The 17,535-nt window shown below is 43.5% G+C and overlaps 1 protein-coding gene across 1 annotated transcript; it reads left to right on the top strand.

The window, feature by feature from the left end:
* The first annotated feature begins 11,855 nt into the window (after nt 1-11,855).
* Nucleotides 11,856-16,454, top strand: si:ch211-63p21.8 (kelch-like protein 33). Its single transcript, XM_046320007.1, has 5 exons — nt 11,856-13,031; nt 13,273-13,883; nt 14,083-14,420; nt 14,739-14,909; nt 15,414-16,454. Exons 1-5 carry the CDS (start codon nt 12,176-12,178, stop codon nt 15,940-15,942), a joined length of 2,505 nt encoding a protein of 834 aa, XP_046175963.1. The 5' UTR covers nt 11,856-12,175; the 3' UTR covers nt 15,943-16,454.
* The last annotated feature ends 1,081 nt before the right edge of the window (nt 16,455-17,535 follow it).

The following is a 17,535-nucleotide window of genomic DNA, read 5'->3' as shown; positions in this document are numbered from 1 at the left end:
GGTGTGTATTTTGCTGTGAACGCCAGCTATTCAGCCAATCCCAGATATAGCCCTCCTGATGGTTCTGGGCACAGGCGTATGTACGTTGCACGTGTTCTGACCGGGCGCTATACCCTGGGTGACCCCTCCATGAAGTTCACCCCTCGTCGCTCCCCCACAGATTCCGCTGACTGCTATGACAGTCTAGTGGACAACCTGCAGAGACCCAGCATGTTTGTCATCTTCCACGACGACCAAGCGTACCCAGAGTACCTTATCACCTTCATATGATAGTGGCCCTACATAATGAATTAGAAAGCATTCGTAATCATTTATACGCAGTTTTGTTTTACATGCATGAAGGCATTTAAATGCCTTTGTTGTTTTTGAGTATGATTCTCACTTCTATCATTATAATCAGCTGTCATAATCATTCTCATCACTATATCTATGTATCATAATGATTGTCACATTGCATGCGTTCTGCTGCAGGACCTAAAGTAGTACACAATCTGCAGAGGTTAATCACTAAAATGGTAAAAAAAAATGTTTGAAGATATTTAAGTGAGATTTATTTGTGTCTTTTTGATTTGGCACTATACTATACGTCAGATAGCTGTACTGTGAATGAGAATATATTATTGTGTTTTTGTGGAGTTAGCCGTTGACGTTTATTGTCATGAGTCTTTCCCTGGAGGCAGAACTGGGCGACAGTGAGCGGTTCCGTTAGATCAGGGGTGTCAAAGTCAAATGGACGGAGGGCCAAATAAAAAATTTAGCTACAAGCCGAGGGCCGGACTGTTCGAATGTTCATTGAAAAATGTTTAAATGACGCATATAGTCTAGTGAACCTAATTGAACCTACTGAAAACCTAACAAATATATTCCAATATGATCAGATAAATAAAGCAATATTTTCTTATGGCTCTGTCAGTAATCTTTAATTTTCAACAGACACAAAAGACAAATTTCCTTTATATAAAAATCCCCATAACATGAACATTAAATGAAAGAAACTGGTATTCAAGGCACCATCAGTAGCCTATATTTTCTATTTTAGCAAAAGTGGGCTAAATTTACTTCAAAGAAAAAAACAATAATAGCAATTTTCTATCATCCACTCAACTGAAATATTTTTAAAATATAATTGGATTGAAATACAATAAAATAAAGTGCAAAAATCTATTAATCAAAAACAACACTTTGTTTAAGGAGAAGTAACATGCAGTGAAAACAAATATTAAACTTTAACTTTTAAACTTGAACTGAGTAAAAACTCTAAATATGTGATTGCACAGTAATGTTCACTTGTTTGAGGTTGAGGGTGATATTTGGTGGTGTCCCATCTTTTCCACAAGTTCATCAATGTTCGGGGTAAGGCTCTGAGCTGAGGAAATCCTCAGAATTGAGTGGAGGTGTTCAGCAGTAGGTCGACTTCTGTGTGATGTTTTGTTCAAGTTCATCAAAGAAAACAGTTGTTCACACAGGTATGTGCTGCCAAACATAGACAACGTTTGAGCAGCCTGGATGCGCAGCTGGGGCATTGTGTCGGGGAGGAAACGGGCGAACTCCGCAGCACCCACTGCCGCATATTTTGCCCTCAGTGCATCATTGCATTGGAGGTCAATCAACTCCATTTGGAGGTTTGGTGGTGAGCTTTCCACGTCAACAGCAAATGGGTTACCGAGCAGTTCCAACCTGCTTTTTGTGCTTCAAAGTCAGCAAATCGGCGTCGAAAGTCAGCGGCAAGCATACCTATTTTATCAGCCAACTGTGCGCTCGGGAACGCACTGGTAGAGAGCTTCTCTTTCATGGTCTGGCAGCTGGGAAAGTGGCTCAAATTTTCTTTCCGCATCTGCGTCTCCCACAGAGTCAGTTTGGTTTTAAATGCCTTCACTGTACTGTACATATCAGAGATGACACGATCCCGACCCTGCAGCTGCAAGTTCATTGCATTCAGATGACTCGTAATGTCACACAGAAAAGCCATTTCACACAGAAACATTTCGTCTCGGAGTTGTGTTGTGTCTTTCCCTTTGCTGTCCAAGAACAGACAAATCTCCTCACGAAGCTCGAAACATCTTTGAAGCACCTTTCCCTGGCTTAGCCATCGCACCTCTGTGTGATAAGGCAAATCACCATGCTCCGTTTCTAACTCCGTCAGAAATGCCTTGAACTGGCGGTGATTCAAACCTTTGGCTCTGATAAAGTTAACTGTGCGCGTGATGATGCTCATTACATGCTCCATTTTCAAGGCTTTACCGCACAACGCTTCCTGGTGTATGATACAATGATAAGCTGTCAGCTCACCTGTCGCGTTTTCCTCTTGCATCTTTTCCCGTATCTTTGCCACCAGTCCGCTCCTGTGTCCACACATCGCAGGTGCTCCGTCGGTTGTCAAACCCACAAGTTTTTCCCAAGGCAGCTCCATCTCATTTACACATCTTGACACCTCTTCATACAAATCATGCCCCGTAGTTGTGCCATGCATAGGACGTAAAGCCAAAAACTCCTCTGTCACGCTTAGGCTGGAGTCCACTCCGCGGATGAAAATTGACAACTGGGCAATGTCAGAAATGTCGGTGCTCTCATCCACAGCCAAGGAATATGCAATGAAATCTTTTCCCTTTTTCACAAGCTGCTCTTTTAGATTGATGGACAACTGGTCTACTCTCTCGGCAATGGTGTTTCTGCTCAGACTCACATTTAAAAAGAGTTGCCTTTTTTCTGGGCAAACTTCGTCACAAACTTTAATCATGCAGTTTTTGATGAAATCCCCTCCGTAAATGGCCGGGCTGATTTAGCGATCTCTTCTGCCAAAATAAAACTGGCCTTGACAGCAGCCTGGCCTTGTGATTTGGCTTTTTTGAACAGAGCCTGTCGAGATTTGAGGCCTCGTTTTAATTCCTCTGCCTTTTGTAGCCTTTGTTCCATGTCCATATTCTTGTTTTTGTCCGCGTGTTTCGTTTCATAATGTCGTCTCAGATTATACTCTTTCAGTACCGCCACACTTTCTCCACACAGAAGACACACAGGTTTTCCAGCTACCTCCGTGAACAAATACTCCGACTCCCACCTTGTTTGAAACCCCCCGGTTCTCAGTGTCCACCTTCCGTTTTGCCATTTTTGATGGGTATCTGAAAGTTAATTTTACTGTGATGCTGACAACTGCTGTGCCAATAAATATTGAAATGAAGCAGCCTACTGCTCGGTGCGTCACCGTTGCATTGTGGGAAATGTAGTATTGGTGCGTGTAAAAGATCTGCGGGCTGCCGGCTTGCTGCGGTCTGCGGGCCGGTTCTAATAATAAATCAAGATCATCCCAGGGGCCGTAAAAAACCTTCTCGCGGGCCGGATGTGGCCCGCGGGCCTTGACTCTGACATATGTGCGTTAGATGGTTCAGCTGCAAAGTCAAAATTTGAAGCTTAGGGTTAAGTATTAGGTTTAGCAGTGTGGTTAAGGTTAGGATTAAGATTAGGATAAGGTTTAAATTTGATTTTATAACTTTTTGGCTGAGCTAGCTAGTGACCACTCTGCAGAGCTGCCTTCAGTACATGAGTCAACTCAATAAAACGCCATTTGGGGACGCAGGGGCCGGTATGTTCCGGGGTCCTTGTTGGTCCCCGGTTTTATGGGGGGGGATGTGATGACCCTCCTACTGTGTCTGCCGTATTCTCTATTTGTTCTTGTTTCCTTATTAGGATGCTGGTGGGCGGAGTTGGGAGGGTCGTCAGCTACATGGGAAACACCTGGGCCCTGTGTCTCCCAGGATAAATACACCACTTCCCCATTCATAGGGGAGACTCTCCATGCAGACACCTTTATAGATTTTGTTGTGTATCTTGGTGGTTTTTGGTTGTTTGCTTTGGCACCTTTTAAACACCCTGCATTATCACATTCATGCAAAAACACCCACTTACACTACTGATTACTGATTACACACACCATTGTATATTGTACTTTACTTTATTTAATAAATATATGTTTTGTTACTCCTTATCTCCACGTTGTCTCCCTTTTGTTACGGGCTTTGAGCCGGTTCGTGACACGCAGTTACTTGTACAGAAATCCTGACTATTTGTTTCAATAAAATGCATTATTTTTTATAAAAAAATCTCAATTATTATATCTAAGGAGAACAAATACAGGATGTCCCACTTGCATTTCTACAAGCACACACTTACTATATTCTATGTCAAAATTTTAAGATGTATGTGATTGATCAGAAAAACATATTGAACATATTTCATCATCTTTACATCATATGGGAAAGAGCAGGAAACCGTTAAATGAGGAGTAGTGATTTTCATTGTCAGATATCCGATATCCATGTCCCCAGAGAGCAACATACACCTGCTCTCCCACTTGTAGCAGGAAGGTGGCGCTATTGGATGACGACTCAGAGGAACCCCCTTCTTTCTCATCATACACAGAGACCATTACCTGTCCATTACGACGTAAGCTTGCCCCTGTCATTGTAGTCCATCCCCAGTCAAAAGCTGTGAAGGTGAAATGATAGAGTCCTCTCACTGGTGCTGTAAAGATGCCTCCAATCAGAGGAAAAATATAAATGATTCAGCATTATTGTTAATTTAGTGGATACGAAGTAAGAACATGTAACGTAAAGTAATAGCTACACACAGCATACTAACTAACGTAAGCATGAGCATTGTGTGTAAAAATGTGAATCCCTTTTTTTGACATTGAGGGAAATACCTGTGGTTGGATTGTAGGCATTTCCAACGTTTGATAGAACACGCTGGAAGACCAGAGTGATTTCATTGCTGACAGGTCCAATGGTTCCAGAAATTCCTAAAGTAGCTGAGAATGCCACCTGGGGCCTGTCTAGGATTTAACATGACATGACAACATTAGTTTTACTGTTACGTTTTGATAATTGACAATAATTACTGTTCAGTTTACGTTAACACAACTTGATTGGCACAACAGCATAACAAAAATTGGATCAAAATTAATTTAACTTCTTGAGACTAGGGGGCAGTATTTTGATGTTTGGATGAAAAACGTGCCCAAATGAAACTGCCTATTTCTCAGGCCCAGAAGCTAGAATTTGCATATAATTGGCGGATTAGGATAGAAAACACTAAAGTTTCCAAAACTGTCAAAATATTGTCTGTGAGTATAACATAACTGATATTGCAGGTGAAAACATGAGGAAAATCCAATCAGGAAGTGCTGTTATTTTGAAACCTCTCTGTTCCATTTCATGCCTACTCTCCATTTAAAGGGATATCAACCAGATTCCTTTCCCTATGGCTTCCACAAGGTGTGAACAGTCTTTAGACATAGTTTCAGGCTTTTATTCTGAAAAATGAGCGAGAATGATCACATCGTGTCAGTGGATAGCTAGGTGTCCCCAGACTTGTGCATGCACGAGCCACTGGAGCGAGACCTTTTCTCTCTCTCTCCTATTGAAAAGTCTACCGTCCAGTTGAAATATTATCGATGATTTATTGTAAAAACAACCTGAGGATTGGTTATAAAAAACGTTTGACATGTTTCTACGAACTTTACGTATACTATTTGGAATTTTCTTCTGCCCGTCGTTACCTGCACGAAACTGTGGATTACTCAACAAAATGCGCCAACCAAATGGAGGGTTTTGGATATAAAAAATTATCTTTATCCAACAAAACAAACATTTATTGTGTAACTGGGAGTCTCGTGAGTGCAAACATCCGAAGATCATCAAAGGTAAGTGATTCATTTTATTGCTTTTCTGACTTTTGTGACCAATCTACTTTGCTGCTAGCTGTTTGTAATTGTTTTGTCTGCTGAGAGAGCTGTCCTAACATAAACACTTGGTTTGCTTTCGCTGTAAAGCTTTTTTGAAATCTGACACGCCAGGTGGATTAACAACAAGCTAAACTGTGTTTTGGTAAATTGCACTTGTGACTCCTCTCCCAGGCGTCAAAAAGATGCCTGAAAAACAAATGAATCAATGAAAGTTTTTGTCAATTGTCAATTTGTTAAAATGACATGCATTGCTAGATGGCTTGACCATGGCTACCTGTCTTTGAGGTTGTAGGCATTTTCAACATTGGTGAATATATCTTTCTAAAGTGGTGCCAGGGTTATATGGCACTATATGTCCACCATTTATTCACAGTGCAGCTGAGAAGGCCTCCTGGTGTCTCTGTAGACAAACAAAGGTTGGTGCTCAGCAAACTTGTGAGGATAGCAACAAAGTCATTGGTTTCCAGAGTCCCAGACAGACACAGCAGCAGCAGGATCAGCGTCAGTCCCCCCATTCTACAGACGGGTAAACTTTAAGAGCAGGCCTAGATACTTGACAGTTCATTCTGTGTTGACTTGCAGAGCATGACCACTGTATATACTGTACACAACCCATAGTTAAATATTAGGTCATACCTGCCATGAGCACAGACAATGTCTAGGGTATTTTTCCCTCATATAAGTATCCTCGTAAATATATATATATATATATATATATATAAGGTGTGTCCAAACGTTTGACTGGTACTGTATATACCAATACATTTTAACACATTAGCTTTTAAGCACCTGCCCCACCCAGCCCTTTGTTTTTAGTGTGAGACTGTCTCTATCTTGTGAATAAAGATTGTATTTCTGTAGCTTGTGAATAAAGATTGTACTTTGTCCACTGCAGTCCAAAGGTGTATTTAAGTAAGCCAGAGAAAAATAGATGGCATTGTCAGACTATCTTATCATTTCTGAATTCACAATTTTACGATTACACGTGCAGACAATATTCTCAAGAAAGTTATGCAGAAAAATAAGACTTATCTCCTCAATATCTCCTTGGCATTAACCTTCAACTGCTTCACTGATTTACAGGAAGGAGCCATTGATCAGGCCTGATAAATCGCTTTATCTTTCATGGGACACAATCATACATTCCCCAAAGTTGTGACCTCACACTCACAGAGTTGTCCCCAGGCAAGCTACCTTGCCAAACACAAGCCGCCTTCAATGCAGTGGCTGAGTGTGAAGAAGCAACAACCTGCATGTGAATGAAAATAAAAGCAAGGATACGGTCATCAGCTTCAGAAGGGCTGCTGACAAGGCTTGTGGAGTCCTTCCGACTGCTGGGTGTAATGATGTCAGCTGACCTGTCCTGGGTCGAGCATGACAGGTATATCTGAAAAAAAGGTTCAACCCACAAGGAACTACATAAGTGTAGCAAGGTGAGCTGGCCTCCCAACTGAAGTCCTACTACAGGTATACAAGACCTTAATCTGCCCAATCATGGAGTATGCCTCGCCAGAGTGGTTCGGCCATCCAAAGTGTCTCTCTAAGGACAATAGAATGCATTGAGAGACGATGCTGCCACATTATTGGCACACACACACATTGTGACCCAGCTTAGACCGCTCAAAAATGTATTGTGACCAACTATATGTTTTTGTCTCATGTCAGATCGCGTCCCTCCTACACTACACTCGTCCATCAACCAATCTTTCTTTTGGGATGTGGAACTCATCTCTAACATTTGAGATTTGGCACATCCCCCTAACACTAGTTCATAATTCTGAAAATCACTCTGCTCTCCTTAGCTATGACGCACTGGCAAGTACAACGGCAAACCATGCTCCAGTTAGCGGCTTAATGCAAGCTTCTTTGAATCGCCATACGAAAGCTAGATTGCCAGCTTGTTGGTGAAGTTGTAAGGAACCAAAGTTCTAGGACTGTTCTCAGAAATCAGCATGTAACTTGAATTTGCCAGCTGTCATGGTGCCACGTTACTTTGGCCACTGTGAAGACATTACAGAGAGCAGTCAGATGTGCTGTACAATTTAATTTAATTTAAACGTGTTAACCCTCGCAAGGCTGCAGGCCCAGACGGCATCCCCAGCCGCGCCCTCAGAGCATGCGCAGACCAGCTGGCCGGTGTGTTTACGGACATATTCAATCAATCCCTATACCAGTCTGCTGTTCCCAAGAAAGCTAAGGTAACTGAGCTAAACGACTACCGCCCCGTAGCACTCACTTCCGTCATCATGAAGTGCTTTGAGAGACTAGTCAAGGACCATATCACCTCCACCATACCTGACACCCTAGACCCACTCCAATTTGCTTACCGCCCAAATAGGTCCACAGACGATGCAATCTCAACCACACTGCACACTGCCCTAACCCACCTGGACAAGAGGAATACCTATGTGAGAATGCTGTTCATCGACTACAGCTCGGCATTCAACACCATAGTACCCTCCAAGCTCGTCATCAAGCTCGAGACCCTGGGTCTCGACCCCGCCCTGTGCAACTGGGTACTGGACTTCCTGACGGGCTGCCCCCAGGTGGTGAGGGTAGGCAACAACATCTCCTCCCCTCAATTCAACACCATAGCTGATCCTCAACACGGGGCCCCACAAGGGTGCGTTCTGAGCCCTCTCCTGTACTCCCTGTTCACCCACGACTGCGTGGCCACGCACGCCTCCAACTCAATCATCAAGTTTGCGGACGACACAACAGTGGTAGGCTTGATTACCAACAACGACGAGACGGCCTACAGGGAGGAGGTGAGGGCCCTCGGAGTGTGGTGTCAGGAAAATAACCTCACACTCAACGTCAACAAAACTAAGGAGATGATTGTGGACTTCAGGAAACAGCAGAGGGAACACCCCCCTATCCATATCGATGGAACAGTAGTGGAGAGGGTAGCAAGTTTTAAGTTCCTCGGCATACACATCACAGACAAACTGAATTGGTCCACTCACACTGACAGCGTCGTGAAGAAGGCGCAGCAGCGCCTCTTCAACCTCAGGAGGCTGAAGAAATTCGGCTTGTCAACAAAAGCACTCACAAACTTCTACAGATGCACAATCGAGAGCATCCTGGCGGGCTGTATCACCGCCTGGTACGGCAACTGCTCCGCCCTCAACCGTAAGGCTCTCCAGAGGGTAGTGAGGACTGCACAACGCATCACCGGGGGCAAACTACCTGCCCTCCAGGACACCTACACCACCCGATGTTACAGGAAGGCCATAAAGATCATCAAGGACATCAACCACCCGAACCACTGCCTGTTCACCCCGCTATCATCCAGAAGGCGAGGTCAGTACAGGTGCATCAAAGCTGGGACCGAGAGACTGAAAAACAGCTTCTATCTCAAGGCCAGCAGACTGTTAAACAGCCACCACTAACATTGAGTGGCTGCTGCCAACACACTGTCATTGACACTGACCCAACTCCAGCCACTTTAATAATGGGAATTGATGGGAAAGGATGTAAATATATCACTAGCCACTTTAAACAATGCTACCTTATATAATGTTACTTACCCTACATTATTCATCTCATATGCATACGTATATACTGTACTCTACATCATCGACTGCATCCTTATGTAATACATGTATCACTAGCCACTTTAACTATGCCACTTTGTTTACTTTGTCTACACACCCATCTCATATGTATATACTGTACTCGATACCATCTACTGTATGCTGCTCTGTACCATCACTCATTCATATATCCTTATGTACATATTCCTTATCCTCTTACACTGTGTATAAGACAGCAGTTTTGGAATTGTTAGTTAGATTACTTGTTGGTTATCACTGCATTGTCGGACCTAGAAGCACAAGCATTTCGCTACACTCGCATTAACATCTGCTAACCATGTGTATGTGACAAATAAAATTTGATTTGATTTGATTTACAACTCGTCACACTAATCACAGCAGAACAGATGTCATGGAAACGCATTTGTACATTAGTTAGAACTTCATCACGCTATCTAGCTAGCAAGAGGGAGTACTCAGCGGTGAATGTTTGAACAAGCGATGTTAGCTTCCCTGCCTTTCATTTCATATGGATTGATTTGAGATTGGTTCAGCCAGCAAGCGAACAGCAAGCAAAGACAATTTCATTCACATTTCAGACCCCTAAAAATGTTTAATAATTCATGCACATTTTCAATTTCATAAATACTTATTCTAGAACCATAAAACACCTTCAAAAAAACCTTTAAAAGCCGTCAATATTAGCTACAGGTTTATTGTTTTTGGTAAGATTAACTCGGACTCTTTTGAGGATGATGTCACCTTGGTAACATTTTGGAAAGTTAGGACAGCACATTGCAGCTGAACTTATTTGTAGCTATGCCATGGGCGTTCACGAGTTATCAGACAGAACAACATTTTCTTGTGACCTATCACACATTTCTGTTAGAGAATGTTCTTGTGACCTATCACACATTTCTGTTAGAGAATGTTCTTGTGACCTATCACACATTTCTGTTAGAGAATGTTCTTGTGACCTATCACACATTTCTGTTAGAGAATGTTCTTGTGACCTATCACACATTTCTGTTTAGAGAATGTTCTTGTGACCTATCACACATTTCTGTTAGAGAATGTTCTTGTGACCTATCACACATTTCTGTTAGAGAATGTTCTTGTGACCTATCACACATTTCTGTTAGAGAATGTTCTTGTGACCTATCACACATTTCTGTTTAGAGAATGTTCTTGTGACCTACAATCATTTCTCCTGGGCAACTGGCTGGCCCACACTTCATAAGTCCTAATGTTTTCGTCTCTAGTCTTAGATCGTAACGATACTGTATGCTGGTCCAGACCACGAGTCTATCCAAACAGAATCCCCTTGACCTAGTAGCTATGAATAGATTCTTGTTTACGCCTGAACCCCTAGCCCGTAAATGTGTGTGCCCAAAGTCAAATAGAAAGGGTGTTCAGAGTCTGAATCACTTAGAGAGAGGGATGTGTGTTTGTGATTTTGTCTGTATAATCTGTGAACTGAATGGAAGTCTGAAAACCTCACCTGTGTGTATTGTAACAGGCTGCGTTTCAGTGACATCTCTAATGTCTTACATATTCAGAGAATTTGACTTGCACTTACTGACAATATATACAACACTCACCAATATTTTGTTTGCATATGGGCCTAACAATGATTAACAATGAACAGTATGTCCCATGAAGTACTGGTTGTTTAAGGAAGTTCTACATAAAAATAAGTCATATCTACACAGTACCTCCTTGGCCAGGGCATTAACCTCAACGTGCTTCATTGATAGTATATTTTATACTGCATTTACAGGTAGGAGCCATTGACCAAGCCTGATAAATCTGGGATGCATTCTCATTGTAACCCAGCTAAGGCCTTACAAAAGTATATTGTGACCAACAACACTTTCATGTCACTTAGGCCTTCTACACCTTTTGTGACCAACTTTCATGTGATCCACTACACTTTTACGTGACCTAACACACAGTTTGGTCACTTTCTTGTCTCTTTTGGTGACTTTCTCTTGACCCACCATACTTTCCAACAGCCTGACTACACTTCATATGATCCTGTAAGCAGACCCAGTGTTTATTAAAACAGAATCCCGTTGGCCTAGTAGCTATGAATAGAATCCTTGTTTACGTCTGAAGCCTAGCCTGTGAACATGTGTGAGATCAAAATCAGAGAGAGTGTAGGAGTCTGAGACAGAGAGAGAGAGAGAGAGAGAGAGAGAGAGAGAGAGAGAGAGAGAGAGAGAGAGAGAGAGAGAGAAAAGGAGACAGAGAGAGAAATAGACAGAGAGAGAAGAGAGAGAGAGAGAAAAGAGAGAGAGAGAGAGAGAGAGAGAGAGAGAGAGAGAGAGAGAGAGAGAGAGAGAGAGAGAGAGAGAGAGAGAGAGAGAGAGAGAAAAGGAGACAGAGAGAGAAATAGACAGAGAGAGAAAGAGAGAGAGAGAGAGAGAGAGAGAGAGAGAGAGAGAGAGAGAGAGAGAGAGAGAGAGAGAGAGAGAGAGAGAGAGAGAGAGAGAGAGAGAGAGAGATAGATAGTGAGAGAAAGAGAGTGAGTGAGAGACAGAGAATGATAGAGAGAGGAGAGAGAGCGAGAGAGAGAGCAAAATAGAGAGACAGAGTGAGAGAGAACGAGAGAGAGAAAAAGAGAGGCAGAAAAGGTGAGAGAGAGACAGAGATACAAAGAGAAAGAGACAGAGAGAGAGGAAAAATTAGAGAGAGGTGCACATAAAGTGTCTGAGTAGATAAAGAAAGAGATAGTGTGGTTGAGAGAGAAGGGGAGAACGTTTAGATCTGGGCTATGTGTATAGCAGTAGATAGTTAGCTTAACATATACATAGCCTACATAATCTGTGAGACAGAGGTTGTCTAAAGAGCAGTTGGATCAATCTCTAACTGAGTCCTAAAGTTTGAGCCATAAACATCCATGGAGTTTACCAGACGTTACCTGCCCATGGAATGGGAGGAACGGTGGAGGAAAGAGAAGGAAAGGAGGAGAAGGGTGATTGAGGAAGGAGGAGAAGAGGTAGAAGCGGACGATCGAAAGCTGAGGTGGATTGTGGCCTACAACAACAACCGGATGGGCGTGACAAGGAGAAAGGAGAAAGAGGGAGCAAGGGTCAAGAAGAGGAACGACAGCACGGCAAGCCAGGGAGAAGAGGAAGAAGAAGAGGAAGTGTCAGAGGAGAGGAGGGAGGGACTGGGAGATGAAGAGAAGGTTCATACATTCTACAGACATACCTATCCTAAAGAGGTGTTCCAGGGTCTGGAGCAGCTCAGGGACTCCTCTCTCCTCACTGACCTGACTCTGAGCACTGAGGATGGGCAGCATCTTTATGCACACTCCCCTGTCCTGGCTGCTGTGAGCACCCTTGTCCACCAGAGACTGCAAGAGAGGGATGAAGAGATGGAGAAGAGGAGGGGGAGGAGTGATGTTGACATGGACATAAAGACAGAGATATTCATCAGTCTGGGTCCTGAAGTGGGGCTTGTGGGGCTGGCAGGGGTAGTGGAGTTTGCCTACACTGGGGGCTTAGCAGCTCTGAACAGACACACACTGGCCCAGATACAGACTGCAGCTACAACACTAGGGGCCCCCAGAGTACTAGAACTCTGCAGTGAAGAGGAGGAGAAAATGAAGAAGGGAGTAGAGAAGAGGGCAGAAGAGAAGAATATCTCTACTGAAGAACAGATGAAGGTCAGTCTTCAGTCCATCAGAGAGCTGTGGGCAGAGAGAGTGGGCTGTGATGTGGAGCTGCAGGTTGGAGGAACATCATTCCATGGTGAGTAGACTGAAATGAAACCTGTCATGACTATGTACTGAAGCAACGATAGAGGAGACAATGTTTGTGGTTTTATGGGGGTTTGCCGGGGATCAAGCTGGAGTAGACCCAGTATTATGTTTAGGAGTAACTTGATGATAACAATGGTGATGATGGTAATAATAATGATTCTAAAGAAGTTTTGATGATACAGCTGATGCTGAAATCAGATGCTGAATTTTCCTCCCTCTCCTGACTCAAGTCCACAGAGTGCTCCTGGCTGCCAGTAGTGACTACTTCAGGGGAATGTTTACCAGCGGGATGAGGGAATCACAGCAGCCCTGTGTGGCTCTTCCCTTCCTGGAGGCATCCGAGCTTGAAGCTCTGATTGGCTGTTCCTACAGCGGGTCCCTCTCCCTCAGCTGGGGGTGTGTCTTTGAGATCACCTGCACCGCCCTGCAGCTCCAGTTCCAGCCCACCCTCTTGCTGTGCCTTGATTTCCTGGAACGGGAAATGGATGCCCACTCATGTCTGGATGTGGCCTCCTTTGCCCTGGCTTATGAGATGCCGGGACTCCTCGAGGAGGCAGAGGACTTTGTTCTGAGGAACTTCCAAGAAGTGTCTACCAGCCTGAAATTCCTGGACCTTCCGGGTGATAAACTGCTGGATTTTCTCCACTCTGACGGCCTCTGTGCGCCCTCAGAGCTGGCCGTGTTCAGGGCTGTGGTGGTCTGGGTAGAGGCCAACCCGGCAGAGAGGCTAGCCCAGGCCCAGGAGCTGATGACAGGAGTCCGCTTCCAGCTCATGACCTTTAAGGAGTTCAGAGAGGTCAGGGCAATCAACCTGCGCATGGAATGCAGCAGCGACACAGAGGTACAATACGATATGATACAACTGTATCTCAATACAATATAACAAGATCAACTATAATTGTATTGGGAAATAGTCTTGAAGAATTCTGCTGTATATTAAGACATAACAGATAGTGTATAATACACATCATACAGACAGCAATTTGGTTTTATAAAAAGCTGATTATAAATAAAATGTATAATTGCTATTATTACTACAGGTGGATCTGTACGGCTCAGCCCTCAAAGAGTTTGGCTTTAGTCTTCCCGAGACCCTGGACCAGTGCCGGATCCGACGGCCCAAAGACGCCCTGGTTCTGGTCGGAGGCGACCAGCTGGATCCTGACTTGGGTAAACGGCTTCCCAGCAGGCAGCTGTGGTTCGCTAACTCCCTCCGCACCGGAACAGGCCTGGTGAAGGTCATGGACTGGAGGATTCTGGGAGAGATACCAGAGAAGCCCAGGTTTAGACACGGGGTGGGGGTGATGGAGGGGCGGCTGTACGTTATCGGAGGGTGTGAGTTCTACACAAAGACTGATACGCTGAAATCAGTATACAGGTATAAAGGGGTCAAAGACCAGTTGTTTTAACAATACATATGGCTTTTTTCTGATGTAGAAAATGTATGTTTATTATCATTGAGGAAAATGTTCTCTCTTTATCACACACACACACACACACACACACACACACACACACACACACACACACACACACACACACACACACACACACACACACACACACACACACACACACACACACACACACACACACACACACACACACACACACACACACACACACACACACACACACACACACACACACACACACACACACACACACACACACACACACACACACACACACACAGGTATGACCCCATGCAGGACAGCTGGCAGAAGTTGGCTGACATGCAGGAGTACAGGAGTAACTTCTCGGTGGTGGTGTGGGGTGATCGTCTCTACGCCATCGGAGGAGACATGGACATGAATACCAACCTGGACAGTGTGGAGGACTACAGCCCCGTATCTGACACCTGGAGGTAAGATAGAATCTCATGGAAGACAGAATATTATTAAACAGGAAAGTATATTAAACAGACTTTTCAAAATGTGGATCTGTTGCAAGTGTTTTCCTCAGCTCACAACTGATTTTACCCAAAATGTCAAAACAAAAGTCCCTGTCAAGACTATTCAGCATCGTTTGCTCAACTCCTGCAGAGTTTTTATTTGTAAGGATAAAATGATTTGTGAGGTAAACAAAGAACCTGTGGAGTTAGAAGAAGAATGTAGTGTGACGCTCTGGCGTCTGAACCGAACAAATATCATCACGGTGACATCTAGTAGTATTTAAGAGTAAGGAGTTGTGCTTGAGTTGGTTTACAGTGTACAGTTTACAGTTTTACATTTCGGACACATGCAGAATAATGTAAGAGCAGCATATAATTTTGACTCAATTCAACAATAGCACTCTCAATTTGAACCATCTGTGATTGTTCTGAATCAGTACTATTTCCAACCTCATACCAACCATTGCCAATCTCCAGCTTTGCCAAGCCTCTGGACCAGGCCCTGAGTGGCCACGCTGCCACATTGTTGGATGGAGAGATCTTCATCTCAGGGGGGTTCGACTGCAAGTACCAGTGTCTGACGTCCATGTTCCTGTACCACCCTGAGAGAGGAACTACCTACCTGGCAGAGATGAGCCAGGATCGGGCCCAGCACTGTATGGAGGTCCTGCATCATGGTGGTGGTGGTCTCTGCGTGGTTGGAGGGGTGTGTAACCTACGTACGTTCTACACCGACCAGCTGGCCTGTGAGGTCTACGACCCTGTTAGTGACTCCTGGAGCGCCCTCACGCCCCTGACCATCCCCCATGTTGGAGCAGCCTCTGTGGTTCTGGAGGGGAAGATCTATGTGCTGGGAGGATACTGCCAAGAGGACTACAGGGAGACCAGACTGGTTCACCGATATGAACCCATTACCCAACGTTGGGAGAATATAGGCAAGATACCCGGACCTAACACTGACATAAGAGCCTGTTTGCTCCACCTGCCCAAACACTTGAGACAATGAGAGAGGGAACTTTCGAGGTTGATAAAGTTCCACATTACATTGAAGTTGTTTTTTTATGAACTGAAAAACACTTAGAAAGAGGCAGGACTACTTTAATGCTCCACCTGCTTGCCCACTAGAGGAAATAACACAATGAGAGAGGGAAGGTCACATGGTGAGAAAGAGGGCTGGGTTTGCCATATATAAAATAAAATAAATCTGACTAAAACACAGAGAAAGAGCTATGCTGGCATTTGTGAATCTACAGGTGCGAAAAAAAAAACATCTCCACGGTTCTGTCTGTTGGGATATGTCAATATTTGGGATTCATCTCAGAGAAAGCTTTGTTGTCAAGGTCTGCATAGCCATCAATTGAAAAGCCTCATATTCACCATTAATAGCAAACTGGAGGACTGAACTATCTAGCTACATACTGTACCATTGGATTTGATATATTATTCAATTATATTTAAAAACGGAAGTGTTTGACGAAATTTGGTAACCATATGTTGATCACTTTGGGGATGTGTTGGGTAGTGTTGTTTGTCAGGTGCTGTTGTTTTACTGTTTGTAGAAAACAAAAGAAAAATGAATGTATGTGTGTTGATAGTATTACATAACTTAAGTCCTCCTTACAAAGAGTGTTATTTGTTTCATGAAATGATATTCAGTACCAGTCAAAAGTTTGGACACACCTACTTATTCAAGGGTTTTTCTTTATTTTTGCTATTTTCTACATTTTAGAATAATAGTGAAGACATCACAACTATGAAATAACACATATGGAATCATATAGTAACCAAAAAAATGTTAAACAAATCTTATATTTGAGATTCTTCAAAGTAGCCACCCTTTGTCTTGATGATAGCTTTGCACACTCTTGGCATTCTCTTAACCAGCTTCATGAGGTAGTCACATGGAATGCATTTCAATTAACAGGTGTGTCTTGTTAAAGTTAATTTGTGGAATTTCTTTCCTTCTTAACGTGTTTGAGACATTCAGTTGTGTTGTGACATGGTAGGGATGGTATACAGAAGAAAGCCCTATTTGGTAAAAGACCAAGTCCATATTATGGCAAGAACAGCTCAAACAAGCAAAGAGAAATGACCTTCCATCATTACTTTAAGACATGAAGGTCAGTCAATGCGGAACATTTCAAGAACTTTGAAAGTTTCTTCAAGTGCAGTCGCAAAAACCATCAGGCGCAATGATAAAACTGGCTCTCATCAGGGCCGCCAAAGGAAAGGAGTTACCTCTGCTGCAAAGGGTACGTTCATTAGAGTTAAAGTTAACTGCACCTCAGATTCCAGTATCTACCTGGGTCCACACTTTTCAGTGTAAAATGAACACACTGCTTAGTGTAAAGACTTATTTGCATATTTCCCAGTGTGCCTTGCCTTTCGAGTGAAGGACTGTGACTGTATTTGTTAGTGACACTGGACATTGTTGTTCCATTCATCCAGTTTCAGTCCACAGGAGAGTCCATTCAACCGGTTTCTTCACCAAGTGAGATCCTAAGCGAATATGTTATCATTCAAATGTAATTATTTAACACAACACTAGTGATGGTAAAAAGGAGGCTTTCTTTAGGTTTCAGGGCTTTCACCAAATTGT

This window comes from Oncorhynchus gorbuscha, linkage group LG21, assembly GCF_021184085.1.
Source record: "Oncorhynchus gorbuscha isolate QuinsamMale2020 ecotype Even-year linkage group LG21, OgorEven_v1.0, whole genome shotgun sequence".
NCBI classification, from domain to species: Eukaryota; Metazoa; Chordata; class Actinopteri; order Salmoniformes; family Salmonidae; genus Oncorhynchus; species Oncorhynchus gorbuscha.
Note: the sequence above shows the minus strand (reverse complement) of the source record. Positions and strands in the feature narration are given on the sequence as shown.